General features: G+C 36.1%; 1 protein-coding gene across 3 annotated transcripts in view; it reads left to right on the top strand.

Annotated features, from left to right (window-relative positions):
• Positions 1-2,884: 2,884 nt before the first annotated feature.
• Schip1 (Schwannomin interacting protein 1) overlaps positions 2,885-15,817 on the top strand; it is a 32,035-nt gene continuing 19,102 nt past the window's right edge. Inside the window, exons 1-6 of one of the 3 annotated variants that reach the window (XM_076776887.1) lie at positions 2,894-3,517; positions 9,015-9,477; positions 9,688-9,759; positions 12,717-13,006; positions 13,670-14,007; positions 14,710-15,060. In XM_076776887.1, the coding sequence (XP_076633002.1) occupies positions 9,701-9,759; positions 12,717-13,006; positions 13,670-14,007; positions 14,710-15,060 (1,038 nt within the window). In that variant the 5' untranslated portion in view covers positions 2,894-3,517; positions 9,015-9,477; positions 9,688-9,700. Of the gene's footprint in view, positions 3,518-9,014; positions 9,478-9,687; positions 9,760-12,716; positions 13,007-13,669; positions 14,008-14,709; positions 15,061-15,817 lie in introns of all 3 variants that reach the window. The other 2 variants (XM_076776886.1, XM_076776888.1) reach the window with 2 other exon arrangements.

Raw genomic sequence — 15,817 nt, 5'->3', positions numbered from 1 at the left:
TAGGTGGCACCAGTGTTACCGAACGGCAGACCGGTGCCTAGAGGAAACTGTAACTGAACTTCAGCACTTCGGACACTTTCGGAAATTCGAGAAAGATAGTGAACGTACCTTTTCTTCCCGTTCTCGAAACAACTGAAATCCAACTTGCATCAACCGGCATACGATTTCGAGTCTCGACTGCTCAGGTATTTTTATTTTCCGAGGTATTTTTATTTAAACGAGGTACAGAATAGACCTATCATTAAATGGAACTTCGTGGTACATGACTTCGTAACACCAACCTCGTAAAATATCAGTGATTTTAGAGCAATCTTTTTATTTAAAGAATGGTAGTTTTAAATGCAAGGGAAGAAAGACTTATCTACGTTTCCTAGCTTTACCAATTTCAGTAGTTCCGTTGGCAATAATTTCTAAAGCCACCGTACTTTAAACGAGAAGATTGCTCCAAAACCACAACGTTACCAGTAGGTTATAGAATGGAACACAACAGTACAACTGTTGTTATGAGGTTTTGTGTTCGCAGTAAAACTATATTACCGATATATTGCCAATAAACATATTAGTTGCATTTTCCTCCACAATGTCGTCAAGAGGGCAAGGATTTCTCCTCGACATATCATTGTTAAATTATTTAATTTAGATAGTCTTTAGGCTTCATCCTTTGTTATATGTATGTGTAATATTATAGCAAATACTTCAGTTTATTATATATATTTCATTAGTTGAATGTTATAAATAGCGTTTAAATAAGTTCTTTTACGTATGAGTATATTTACAAACTAAAACCGATATACTCGAAAATGTCGATTCTTCATAACAATTACTCAAAGTAAAAGTTCTCCATAATTTGAGAATCGGAATCGATATTAGAACGGTTTTAAATTCCTGTTCGCACAACTTTCATAATTACCGGACACATATCGTTACAAGAACACATTCTTGTCGTGTATATATCTAATTTCATTGGCTAAAAGTTAAACAAATAATGATAAACACCTTAAGAAAGAATGAATTGATTCACGTGTCAAAACACTGCGCTTTATCGTGGTTTTGCAAGAAGCCGATGACCGAGAAACGAGTTTCAGTTATATCGCCACGTAATCGCGATACTACGCGAATATTTAAGGTATTACTCATAAAGCTGTGTCGACAGTATGCATCGTATACAGGATGTTTGGCCGCCCCTGAGAAAAATTTTAATGGCAGATCCTAGAGGCCAAAATAAGATGAAAATCAAGAATATCAACTTCTTGACTGAGGCTTCATTAAAAAGTTATTAACAAAATTAAATTAAAAAATGTCAAATCATACTAAAAAAATTATTTTCGATTGTGGGGGTCAATTGTAAACATTTTTGGTTATTAGACATACCCTCGAAATCCTACCCACTTTCGAGAAAAAAATTCGGGTAGGTACTGAAATTTTTAGACGAAATTAAAAAATTTCAAATCATACTAAAAAAATTATATTTAGTTACAGGTGTTAATTATAATCATTTTTGGTGAATAGACATACCTCTGAATTCCTAACCATTTTCGAGCAAAAAATTCTTTTCTAGAAATATAATTTCTGGTCAGAAATGTTACCCCGAAATTTCATGCGAATCTTTAAAACGTCATAACTTCTGAACGGATTGGACGATTTTAATGTTTAAAAAAGCAAACTATGCGTATTTTGGTGGAGAATATGTATAAATCGCAAAAATATTCGAAAAGTTGGTCCTTGATCCCGTAAAATGAGAAAAACCCCATAAAAATGGTCCAATTTTCAAACAGCCATAACTCCTACGATAGTGAATATATTTCAATGAAACTTTTTTCTGAAGTAGAGCTCATGGGTACCTACAAAAAAGTATTAGACAACTTTTCTGTGGAGCGTCAAACAAATTTATTAAAAATTAAAAACAAATTTTTAAGAAAAATCGACAGGGGGTAGCTGCCCAAATTTTTCGGCGAAAAAAAATTTTTTCAAATCGTTCTGGAAAAATTATTTTCGTTTGTGGGAATCAATTGCAATCATTTTTGGTCATTAGACATACCCTCGAAATCCTACCCACTTTCGAGAAAAAAATTCGAGTAGGTACTAAAATTTTTCGACAAAATTAAAAAATTTCAAATCGTTCTGAAAAAATTATTTTCGGTTGCGGAGGTCAATTACAATAATTTTTGGTGAATAGGCCTACCCCCGAAATCCTACCCACTTTCTAAAAAAAAATTCAGTACCGGCGATACTTTAAACGTTAATAATGTTTTAACGAAGCCTTCATATTTGTGAAATTGTAAATTATTGACGTAAAAAAAAAGAAAAATGAAATGCGACACAATAGACACGGTTTTTAATTTGTGGTAAATGTTTTTGATAATCTCTATTATCATCTCTGAGGAAATAACGATAGGATGAATAATATAACTCTGAACATGATTAATAAAAGCTACTTCTAGTTTCCAGCGGACTCAATTGTATCTTATCTCTGATTTTACTAGGCTAGCGATTGGAAATTATTCTCCCGGATATTATTGTTTAGAGTCACGCATCGCAGAATGGAAGCTCGATGCTTATGCGTTAGCAGTTAAAAGTAGAAATTCCAAGTCGCGTAAAATGTGGCTCACAGTATACAATTATCCGATTAATTGCGAAACGCGTAACGAGATGATGGTAAAATGCCTACGCCACATTGTGCGTAATTACGGTAATTAAGGTTCACAATTATTTTATGCAATTAGTGATCGTGCAATCAAGTTCCGTAGAACGAAATTATCATAGTCAACAATTCACTTAATCGATGAGTTTCAAATGAACGAACAAAGTAGATTATTTTTTAAGCCTGATTTTAATCTGTTCTTTAAGAGTAACTTTATATCATCTTTATTGCAGCGACTCGAGAGAACAAATGTCTAGGTAAACTGATTTACGAAAGAGTGAATATGATCTGCAAGAGGATCAATTTTATTCAGGAGTCACGAGGAGCAGAAAAGCGGTAAATGAGACGTCCTGGAATTTTCGTTGGAGAAACATATTCATTATCCTTGGCCTCTATTTAATTCCATGAAAGGGTGGTCGAGAAGCTGACGCGTTTCGATATCGAGCCGCCCAAAAAACGAACTCCCGTTTACTTCGAACGCCGGCGTCAGTAACCCCGTCGCTCGTCTACGCGCATGCACCACCCTCTTTGAGGGGGTGTGTGCCAGAGAAAGAGAACAAGAGGGGGGTAGATCGAACACCGAGTCACCGACACCGTTTCTCGCAGTCTCCTTCTGTTGTTCGCGCGAGCACCGAAAGCATCTGCCTTCTTGCGCGGTTGTTACGTCGAGCGAAAAAAAAAAGACGGTCGTACCAGGCTCCGTAATTCGCAAACGGTGTTTTCGCTTCGCAGTCCAGTGTCTTTCTTCCGCCTTCGCGCATACTCCGGGAGGATCTAATGCAAAGGACAGCGTCGCGACGCTGGGAAGCTTCGTGAAGCCTGAAGGACACGGCGTCATCCTCTGGGAACGTCACCAGCGGCACGTAACGCGAAAAAGTGAGTTCCAAGGGCTTAGAAACTATTAAAATAAAGATTTTGCTCCGCGAAATAGATAGGAAGAGCCTAAGTTCCTAATTACAGTCCTGGACAAAATTAAGTAAATACACATAATTAACAAAAGGGAATAGATTTAACTTAACGATAGGATTACGCAAATCCGGAGTTTATCAAATATTTAAATTAACAAACTCGGTGAAACACCTATGAACAAAAAAGTCGTAACAAATAATCTTTTCCCGACCAGTTAAATTTTCCACGGTATTATGTCGTAAATATTATTTATAAACTGTATTTTTCGATACATTTCTGCTATTTTTCCATTATTTTTACAATCCGAAACAATCAAACATCACGACTGAACGCAATGTTCTCTTCTCTGAGACAAGTACCTTCAGTTCTCGTCATAAACGATAATGTCGATGTTTGTATACAACGTTTAGCCTTCAATGTATAATTCTGTACAACGTCTAAATGCTACCTAAGTAAATGGATGTAAGTAAATGCTCATTGAAATGTAATTTTCACAATTCTATGTCCTAAATAGATTCTTCTAATATTTAAAAATTGATCTCACACTGAAAACTTAATGCATGTATAGCTATGGATTTTCCAAAAATTAGTGCTGAAACCACTTAATTTTTTCCAGAATTGTATATCGGTTTAAGTTCTTGCATCAGCTCTATAACTGTTACATTTTAGGTTCTTTACAGGTTTTAAGACGGGATCTATATAATATCAATATTTGTTATTTTAAAATCTTGATTATCTTTTCAAGATATTTACGATATATATTTATACTATATAGATTCAAAATCTACATAAAATTTAAAAAATAACGGTTATAGAATCTATACAAGCTTTGCACTCCAAATTAATCCATTTCCAGATCATATTCACCCTTTTGCATATCAAGTTTTTAAGAAATTTGTTCTCTTAAACCATTATAATAAAGATAAAATCTGATGTAGAGTTACTATTCCAAAATAAGAATTGTATTGCATGTCTGTAATAATATTTAAACAAAAAATAACATAAGGTGTCGATCGCCTTTTGAGGGCTAGTTTGCTAATTACTAAGGAAAATTAATGTGTAATATACAAAGTGATTCAGAAGGAATATTAATAATTTTAGTTATTTTGGTTAGCAATTAGGATTATTCTAGAATCGAATAGGCTGCAAAAACTTTAGGGGTTCCTTTACAAGACTTAGTTACTAATTAATACATTTTTCTAGATGTTCAATTCCCTTTGAATTGCAAGGTGTTCTTTAGTTGCGAGATTAAATTAAAATTCAAATTTTTAATTAGTTCCGATATTTGTAAATCTTTTTACAACTATAGGAATCGATTGTTTTAGTTAGAATATATTCCGCGCACAATTTAAAGATGTCAATATTAAAGTTAAGCGTCGGTAATAATCAAGATAATACTTTTAATAGTGATTTATTTAGTTCGACGAGGGAACATAGTATAATACTTGACACAAAAATAAATTTATTGTCTGTGACCTCGAACGCAGCGACAAGTACCTACGCTGTGTGTTACAGGGTGGCGCCGCGACGTCTAGCGTCGTATAGTACGCAATCTCGAGTGATTAAGATCACAAGCCATCGCATAGGAATGTTCCATCTAAGTCAAAACCTTATTAAAAGCCTATAATCATTCTTCTAATAAATTCAACTCAATAAATATAAATAATAATAATGCCCCTTTCATGACGAAACGTAATAAATGAAACAAAGAAACATCAATTACGCAATATACATATAGAAACAGAAAAAAAGATCGAAGACGATGATAAATTTAATTTTGGATTTGATAAAGATGAATATACAGCACCAAATAGAAAGTTTGAGGTAACATTAATAATTTCAGGGTATTTCAATAACAAAAGAAGAGATACGTTAAAAAACTACTTTTTTAGTCTAAAAAATATTTATGTGTTATAATTATAATACTTCCATTATCTTCTCATTTGTAACCGAATATCAACTTTGCTTTTTAAATCAATTTGTTTAGTAGTTACAGGAATTTATATAATACCAATTATGCCAATACTTTTGTCCAGCACTGTAAGTGCAATCACGTTTTGAAGCTTTGTCGTCGGTATTCTTCGAACGGCTTTGCAAAGTTTTATTTACGCGACTGGTATTGCAATATTTATGCGAGCGTACGATGAGGTGTACATTTCAATGAAGATGCAATAGCGTGAGTATCGAATATTGTTTCTGTGTTACTCGTCAATAAGTCGTCCGATCAATAAAACCAGAATCCAATTCAATGGGTGGGCAAAACCGACGTCAATTATTGGGTGGAATGCGAACCCACAATCCGTACGTACGCCAATCATGAACAAGGAAATTGTTATTCGATGGTGGATCATAGCGAGCCATTAATATTAATTATTTAGCGATCGAGCGAATCTACGCGAATCTGACACGCGTATCACGATTAAATATCCTCTTGAAATTACTGCTATAGCATTTTATTCATTTTCAAACGTAATTCATGATTGCTTTACATTTCACTTTATTGCTACGTTTTATTAATTACTTGGTATATTTAATATATTTTTAATTTTCTTTGCAGTTGTACCAATTATTTTAAACGATAGAAAAATTATGGACCACACATCCAGTTAGACGCTCTAAGAAACTTAACTATCATTAAATCGATCACGATCGAGGCAAATGGACGGCACAGAGCAACACAAAGGAACGGCATATAGCCACGAGTGGTAGTTTTTAACATTTAATAATTCGAAAAAAACATAATTTAGTATCGTAATTTAGGCATCCTGTACAATCTTTGCATTTTCTTTTTACTCGGGCATTTACAACTTTGGCTTACATGTATATTATTCTCATAAATAACGGAAAGGATTCGTACGTTCATTCCGCGATGAAAGGATTTAAATATAGAATAAAATTTCATCTGCGACGAGTCGAAAATAGCCGCGAGCGAAGCAGTAAACGATAGCTTTCTTCATTATTAATTCACAAACTCACGGTTCGCTGCCCGGCGTGTCTTTCGCGTGCTTATCGATGGTTTCACCCGCTGTATTGATACATTTCTAAACCGGGAACCTCCGTATCTGCGTGGCCTTACTTAGTGGAACCCGCCACCACGAAGGGTGGAAAGGACTCCGTCGTACGATCGATGCGTGTAACACGCAAAAGAGAGGGAGAGGGATGATGAAAAATAAGGAAATGAGAGAACGAGAGAGAGAAAGAAGCTCCCTCAACGCGGGAAAACAGTCGGGTGTCACGGCTACTCCGTTATATGCAATTCTCGTTCCTTTCTCTCTTTTTCCTTTTGTTTTTTTTCTTCTCATTTTTGCTTCTTCAAACGACAGTAACTTCCTTCGAGAGCTTGTGACGTTCACGGTTATTTTAGAGAAAACGTTCGTGACCTTGCCTCGAACGACTTGAAAAATCATTGTCGCAATAATTTCTGTCCGCTCGTATCGGAATTGTAGAAAAAAGAAATGGTTTATTTACTTAACTAAGGAAGGAAACATTATTATTAGTTTTCAGAAAATTTAAGATGAACGAATGCGGGGCCATTTTGATCTATAATAAAACTTTCGTTGTATAGAGGTTCCAAGAAGGAATTTTGTATCAAATTTTATGTTTAAAATATGTATAGGTGTAGTTTACAAATACGATGAACCAAATCGTTTCGTTGAATCTATCGGATTTTTCTAACGATGTAGAATTAATCAACAGGCTGCGATCGTATTCTTATCACGTGGATCTGGAGTGTGCGACTATCTACAATCTTTTTATCGATCACGGGTATTTTACTAGAAGCTGAAGTAGAAATTTAATATGCACCAAGATTTCATTCTTAAAATAGACTAGTACTTTTTTTAGTTTAAGTAAATTTGTTTTTCTCTTAGCTTAATTTCAGATAAAGATTAACGTTTTTAAATTGTTGCAGTAGTTGACGAATATTGCGTTTTAATTATTAACTACCAGGATACTCATAATTATTAAATTTCGACGATGATCAAAGGATGCAGTAAGATTATTGAGTGAATATTTACATTTTAAAACAATTACTATTTTTTACGGAGAGGATAAAAATATTTGAAACATTGTAATAACGTATTCAGTATAAATAATTTCGTTGCTGAAATCGCTTGTGCATAAATGCTTGAGGGATTTCTTTATGGGGAGAAAATCGATTTATTATTCACACTCTACATAACAAAATCTTATTGGGTCAATCAATGACGATCGGGTCAATTATGGAAGTAAACTGGAAATCGTCAGCAATCTTTGGCACTGTACAGTAACCTTAATTTTACTCGAGGTTCTCTATCATTTAGAAAAGAAAATAGGTCGCAATAATGTTCGAAAATAACAAGCAAAATGAGTGATAATTTTATTCATTGTACTCATAGTAACAACTGCAGCATATTTACCTAGTAACAATAGTTTATTTTATAATTTAATAACTAATATAATTAGAGTATAAATAGTTCTGTCTCCATTGTGAATTCAGTCTCCATTTTTCTAATCTCATACTGAAAAATTACGATCCCTTTCTTGTACATATTTGATGAGAAAGCCACGTAAACTGAATTTTTCCTTTATCATGGAACGTCTCCTATTTCTCTTTGTCAGAACGTTAACCGAGACGTTAATAATAAATTTTCCTCAAAGAAGTTGAGTTAGATTTATCTCCGAATAAATTATTCAACATGCAAAGAGATATTCAAATTAAAACGATGAATACGTTGGTTCTAAAATAGTTACAGATCGATTAACTAGAATTGTTGGTTTGTGCGAACCTCGGATAAAAATAGACGAAAACGTTATTTACAAACTCTGCTGTTAAGCGTGCCTTTAGAATGCTTTGGAAATCGAGGTAAACGGATGAGAAATCGGAAGCCGTAGAAAATAAGTAGGCGTCAAATAACAGAAGTAAACTACGGGAACAGTAAAACAGATACGCAAGGTAATCCACTACCGGTTTCAATCACGAGGGAGCAATCGGAAGGAACGTTTTATTTTATGTTTGTTTTTAATAGATTACGACCTGTAACTTTTATAAAATGTTTCAGGCAGCAACATAAAGAATGAAAAAATAATATCCTCGTAAATTAAAGTTACTCGGAAACAAATAAATTAGAAAATTGGAGAAAACAATTATTTATCAATTTATCTTTATTAATTTCGATTTTTTATTACAATAGCTTTTTTACAAAATTTTACTTGATTTTCAGGCAAATTCTCAATCTATATCAGATCTAAGATAACGAAACCAAACTGACGGAAAAAAGAAAAAGAAGTGAACATAATAGTATTCTCGTTCACACATGTGATATATCCATTTTCATTGTTAGTGTTCTATAGTCTACGTACACAATCTACATTTACAAAAAGGGATTCGTAAAACCTTGTACAGTAGAGCATTTAAGTTTATTTACACAATTATTTAATTCAGTGAAAGTTTATTAATAATCTTCTCTTCTATTACATTCCACAGATGTCTTGGAAAGGAAATATCTCTACCATAAAGTTCAAAGCACCTCGGAAAATATGGAATCTCGGTTAAACGAGACTCTGTTGTACGAAAAACCGTATTATAAGAAAGGAGTAGTTTCAACATCTTTGGTGTTACTGGAATTTGCGTTCTGAGAACTCGTGATATACGAGAGTGTACAGTACGATCACTGTCGATAATGGACAGCCCGTGGACAAAATTACCCATAATGAGAAATTAGAAACTAAAAGTTAAACGTTTAGCGACAAGTTGTACGTGGATAGAAAGACCAGCTAGGGTGGGAGGGTGGAGGTATATAGGCAGGTAGAAAGAAGGGGGAAGAGTGAAATACCGTGGTAGAGGGAGGCGAGGGAGAGAAAGGAGAGCGGAACGAGGGTGTTGGTTGCGAGTCGATAAACCAGGGGAAACGCGAGCACCCTTGCGCACGGTTTCAACATGGCGGTCGGTGAGTCCCATTCCCTTTTTCCTTTCACGTTCGGGTAGACAGAGGAAGTTAGTCGTCGCGATCGATCCCGTCACACATTTTGCAACGTTCCTGTGCGTTGAATCTGCGAGAATGATCCCGCGGGATCGATGAGAATCGCAGCCACGCTGTTCGCGTGTACGCAAGGATCGTTCTTGAAGAATCACACGATCCTCTTCCGACTGTTTTCAGACGAGGATCCGATATGCGGCTCAGGGAGGACGTCGTCTCGGTACTGTTGCACCCTGGGGGACTGAACAACAAGTAAGTGCACATTGATCATAGTCCTGATCAACTCATCGCGAACCTACGTTCTGCTTTCTTGTCCCGTAGACGATTTGTTTCTTCGTCGCTTTCATCCCCGAGCTTTTTTCCGAGCGACTTTTCCGCGAACAGCGCGATCCTACGGGATGTTGGGCTTTGATCGCGATTTTCGTGAACGTGCTGTGTTCTGGGAACCCCGGTTTTCTGTGAATGACGTGGCTGCCGTGGAATCTTTCTGTTTACTTTTAGTTCGACGCAAGAAAGGTGTGCCAAGCTTTCCTCCGAGTTTCATATTTAGGGTGTTCGCGTTAGCCAGTATTTTTCTTTTTTTTTCTCGTAAACGGTAATTATATTGCAAATACGAGAGAAGGGAAGTTCTGTCTTTTTGTAACGAACATAATAGTGTACATCAAATTTTTATATTTGCAATAAGTTTCGAGAAACGAAGGGGACTTTAAATTACAAACTTCATCTACGAATAACGAATGAATAATTTAGATTCGTTCGTAAGCTAATTTTGTATTATGTCTTCGCTTATGTCGGTTAATATATTTTAATCTACGAATGAATTTACAAATGGATCTAAAATTTATATTTGTTATTCGCGAATAACGTTTGCCCAACATGTATTATCGCGAGCCAAAAAATAATTACACGAAGGTTGATTTATTGGACATTCTATTCGCTTACTTTTGAATCGTCATACGGTTCCAAAATCTTGGACAATTATTCCAGATCACCCTCTGCATTTATTTTCACGATCAACGTCATAAGTCATTTTGTAAACACTACGTTCAACGATAGTTCTACAGCAGTATTTTCTTTGATGAAGTTAACAGGAGTACCGTACTGGTAGAATTAGCAATTAGTTCACGTTCAGTCGCGTAGTTTCACTGAGATCTAGCATTGAGTTGCTTTAGATGTTACTTATCTAGTGTAAATTGTAGAATATTTATTCCAAACCTTATTATTAGCAATGCCAAGGCATTTAACTGAAAAGGAAAACCAGAAGGTTAGTGTTGACTCTAAACGGTCCCCTTTTTTGATACAATATGCCGTTTACACTAATTGTTATTGTTTCATCATGCATTCTAGGTATACGTGCTTCTTATGTTGTTTACCGAAAACCAATCCCCAAATCTACATTTTCTTTCTTGATGTATCCCATTTGTAAATATTTATATCTATCCTTTGTCGAACGCATCAAACAGCCGCACACACATCGCAACAAGTGATTGTAGCATGAAACTTCTTACCACCCTACGACCACCTCTCTTCAAGACACAAGTTTATCGAACATACGATCATTGTACAGGTAGATTTATCTCGTTAGCGATACTCAGATTTCTTTTCTCACCGAACTCAACGTTCATTTTATTTTCATTTTCTGATACGAAACGATTTCCCTTAGAAAGCGTTTACACGAGATTCTTGTTGTTAAAAATTCTTAGTGTGGTGTTACGTTTTGTTTCACTAGACACAAATAGCTTTACAATAGATTTACAATTTTACTTTCGAGTGTTTTAATACATGATGCTCTGTCTGCACGACGTCATGCGTGTTTTTGGCCATGCGACGCGTCGAAAGCTGTACGAAAGTTATTTTTGGGAACCGTCTCAGAATCTTCTAATTTTTATTACAAGTTATTGGGACAGGAATTCACGGGTTCTGAGTATTCCCAAATCTTCTTCAACGTCGTGCAATAAAAATTAAAATAAAAAGATTCTTCGAAGATCATCAAAAGTGACTTTTATCCAGCTAAACTGGCAACAGTTCGCACTGTGTGCGAAAATCGAAATTCTCGCATTTGCAAACGTTTGTACGCGTCGTATGGCCATTTTAACAAACCCATCGACGAAATTGCACATTCATGCACTACCGAGTACCGATCGTCGACCTCGATCTCGCGAGCTTGACAATGTTTGCTTGATGTTTCGATTGCGAGAGTCAAGTTTAACGAACGCCTGCTTTTTCTCGTAGAAAGACTTCGTTCTTTTGCACTGATACTGTACAGCTAGATATGTATGTCTCTCTGAATGAATGCACTGTTCCAAACAAAAATATATACGTTATGACATTTGAGCAGCAATATTGGAATAATGATGTTAGAATAGTAATATCAAAAATCCAAATAGTAATATTCGAACAAAGGTGTCGAAATAATAAATAGGAGAGAAGGAGGGAATACGGACCACTTTTTTTATTATCATCGTCGTTAATGTACTCTCAGTTATAATAACAGTAATACCTGAAATAATCTAGGACATTGAAAAGTGGTGAAATTTTTTTTCTTAAAGTATTCAGTGTAGCAAATAACGAATTTAAAATAACAAACCACAAAATTGGAGTGGCAATAAATGGGGAAAATTAAAAGCAACAAGATAACTACGTTAACCACAGACAACACTTATGATTTTCACAAGATTTCTTGGAACACCTATCAGTGAATCAATCCTCTATGGGAATGCTTAAGTCCAACCAAGAGTTTCAGAATTGGCAATTAAAAAGACTCCTATTATATGAATCTGCCCAGTTATAAGAACTGCTTGTTCCTCCATTGGGTTCATATAAATGGAGTTCTACAGACTTGGTCCATATTCCCACCTTCTCCCCTAATCACCAACCGCAAAAGTGTTAAATTAAGTATTCTTCTTGCTCTCAAGAGAAAGAGTTATTCGACAGTCGTCCTCGATTAAAAAAAAAAAAAGAAAATCCCCAGGGATCGATGTATCAGCAGGAACGCTGGATCGGTTCGGTTCGCGATAAGAAAACGTAAACTCCCAGAAAGAAAGAGTTCCCTCGCGGAGCAGTGGTGTGGGTGATCGGAGTAGCTCATGCTATTTCGCAGACGTCTTACGTAGGTGTGTTGCCTATATTTGCATCGTCGTAGGTCGTTCGGGCCGCGGCTAACGGAACGTATCGATCCACTTGGACTCATTTCTCTGTCTCGCTCGTAGTCAACTTCGTAGGAGCGACCAGCCGAACACAGAGGAAATCGGGAATCGCAACGAGACTTCCCCGACGAACACCGATTCGGTGACCAGAAGCTCGACGTCCACCGACTTCCACGAGGACTCCGATGATTTCCATGTCGCCGAGGACACCACCACGTGGTCCTCGCTCGCCATTACACGCGACAATGTGCAGATCGATAGCTCGAACAACGAGACCGGAAATTTGAATAACAATCTATCGATACCGAGGATCCGCAGGAACAGCTCCATCGAGAGTTTAGCCGATTACGAAGGTAATATGTAGCGTCCATGTTTCATAATCGAAGAGTTTTTGACTTTAGATTATTTATTTTGGATTATAACTATTTACAAAGAGATATTCATAATTATGACAAGCATCAGTTGCATATTGCAAAGAAAAGAAGTTTAAATTATAAATGTAACAACTGTTGAACGCTAAAACACGTGTTTGGCCGATTACGAAGGTAATATGTACCGTCCATGTTTCATAATCGAAAAGTTTTTATTTGACTTTGGATTATAACTATTTACAAAAGGATATTCATAACTACGACAAGCATCACTTGCATATTGCAAAGAAAAGAAGTTTAAATTGTAAATGTAACTGTTGAACGCTAAAGCACGTGTCAGTGTCGAAGCTCCATTTTGTACATTTCATTCGATTCAAATAAGAATTTCACACGATGATACTTTCGTTAATTTTTTAATTTAAATTGTTGTATTCTGTCGCGTGCCAAAGCACGTGATCTGCACGGGACTGATTCAACGTATCGATCAATTCATGTATTTCGATGAAACGATCATGAGATTCCCCCCCCCCCCTTCCCCCCCTTTGGAGTTAAGTATCTGGGCAGCTGCAATGAGTCAGTGTCGGCGTTACGATGCCCGGATTATTCAGTATTCCGGCAATGTGCAACAAGCATGAAATTCCGCAGGGCGTAACTCCTCTCACGACGACTCGTCCCACGAGTTGACACCATCCGAGTGGTCCGACTGGTCCGAGGAAGGAAATATACCGACAGGTTGTCGTGGTATCGTCAACCCCAACTACCCGGGTTTTCAACACCTGGCGCCTTCTCTTCTGTCGGACACCGATCTGACTGAGGACGAGCAAGAGAGCTGTCCCGATTACACCAGACTCAACGAGATCGACGCACGGCCTGTCGAGAACGACAACGAGTACAATAATAACATCGAGGACAGCATCAATCATCTTTGCGGGCAGAAGAATCTGAGGAAATCCTTCTACGAGAAGCCAAAATTTAATATACAGGTAAACGCACGCAAAATTTATTCATTTTTCGAAAAAGAAAATACGAATTTTTCATGGAAAACAAAAAGTTTAACCAATGATCTGTATAGTCCATCCTATTCGACTACATTTTACCATCTTTCAGGCGCCATTCATGATTCCGCAATTGAAAGAATCTTTATCTTGTTCGGGGAAATAGCAGTTCCAAGAACGAATTGATATCTTCTTCAGCGAATGTTTTACCATTTCACGCGTTTTGTAAAGAATGGATGATACCAAGCCAATTTCTATCAAGCATCTTTATGCCTTAACACTAGAACTACCGACAATTATGGTGAATTTATTTGTATCAAAGCAATTAAGACGATAGATATTTGAAAAAATGTATAATGCAACGACAATAAATGTTTATTCGTTCTTGTATAGAAAGCCACGATAAATTTGCAAAAATCCAGTCGAGTATCGTAACAATTTTGATTAGAAATTACGAATTTTGACCAAATGAATAGTTCTCCATTATTTTTACATTACTTGCAAGGAATGATTTCCAATTAACAAATTTTGAGATATCAGCATAAAATTTATAGAAAGCAATTGTAAAGAGTCGAATTTTAGAAAATGTTATTTATAAAATCGATATTTTATCTAAACGAGCCAAAACCTTATCTTAAACTAGGCGAAAAGGCCGGTGAAGCTAATCGTCGGCGTGTGTTCTGTTTCTAGACCGTAACATCATTATACGAGTCAGTGGTGCCGCCGTCGGAGAAGTGTATAAACTACGTGAAGAGCGTGAAGGATTCGAGGACGGAGGAAAAGATTCTCTCGCCCGAATCGGAGATCGTCAACGGCGTCGTCGAGGCGGAGACGCATCTGACGGTGTTGGAACCGGAAGAAGCGCTCGCCGACTCGGTGGCCGAGCCACCATTTTCGGAGCCAATCGTGAAAGAGAAACAGGAACGGGAGGTCTCGGTCGAGGTCGAGATCGTCGAACTGACCACCAGCGTCAAGGAAATCCTCCAGTTTCCGGAAATCGAGGAGATTCCGGACTCGGGGAAGACCAGCGAAATCGGTGAGGTAGGTATCATCATTAGTTCTTTCTTACACCTATCTTTCTAGTTAATAAATGAGCCAAGTTGAAATCAGAGCTGAGTAAAGTGTGTCACGCGGTAATTATCATTTAATCGTAATTATAAATCTTTAAAACGTGTTAAAACAATAATAATAATTCCTTATTTAACAAGCTGATTTCCTTTTGCATACTCTGAAATAAGAACTTGTTTTATAAATGTGATATATGGCGAAAATAAATTTAATTATTTACAAAACTTGTTTACATTATTGTGAGGTTTATACAATTCTAGTATATTGTGTATTCTAGAAGTTGGCCTACGTATCACTCAGGAGATATTATTCTACTATTTAGTATCTTACATTCAGGAATTAAATCAAATTTCATACGACGGATGTTAAGTGGCTATAGTCTTATTTATTATAGCGTAATTACAGTGCGATTGCATGTATTTTCATCATGAAAAATGTAACCAGATTACACTTTGCCCCACTCTGATCGTAATTGGTAATCGGTAATATTCCATGAATATTAATAAATTCTTCCCTAAAACTTCGTCGATTAATCAGCACATTAATTATATAGTTTATATATTTTATATATTCATATGTTGTATTATTTGCACACAAGGGGAATCCCATAAATAGAACGTATTGTTATTGTTTTAAAAATTACAATTTCAATATTTCAGTTAAGGAGAAGTTAATAGGCTATTAATAAACTTCAGAGTGAAAGTAAAACGTGTTGCGTGGATTTTATTTT

This window comes from Colletes latitarsis, chromosome 11 (assembly GCF_051014445.1).
Source record: "Colletes latitarsis isolate SP2378_abdomen chromosome 11, iyColLati1, whole genome shotgun sequence".
Lineage (NCBI taxonomy): Eukaryota > Metazoa > Arthropoda > Insecta > Hymenoptera > Colletidae > Colletes > Colletes latitarsis.
This window is presented reverse-complemented; position numbering and strand designations above follow the sequence as displayed.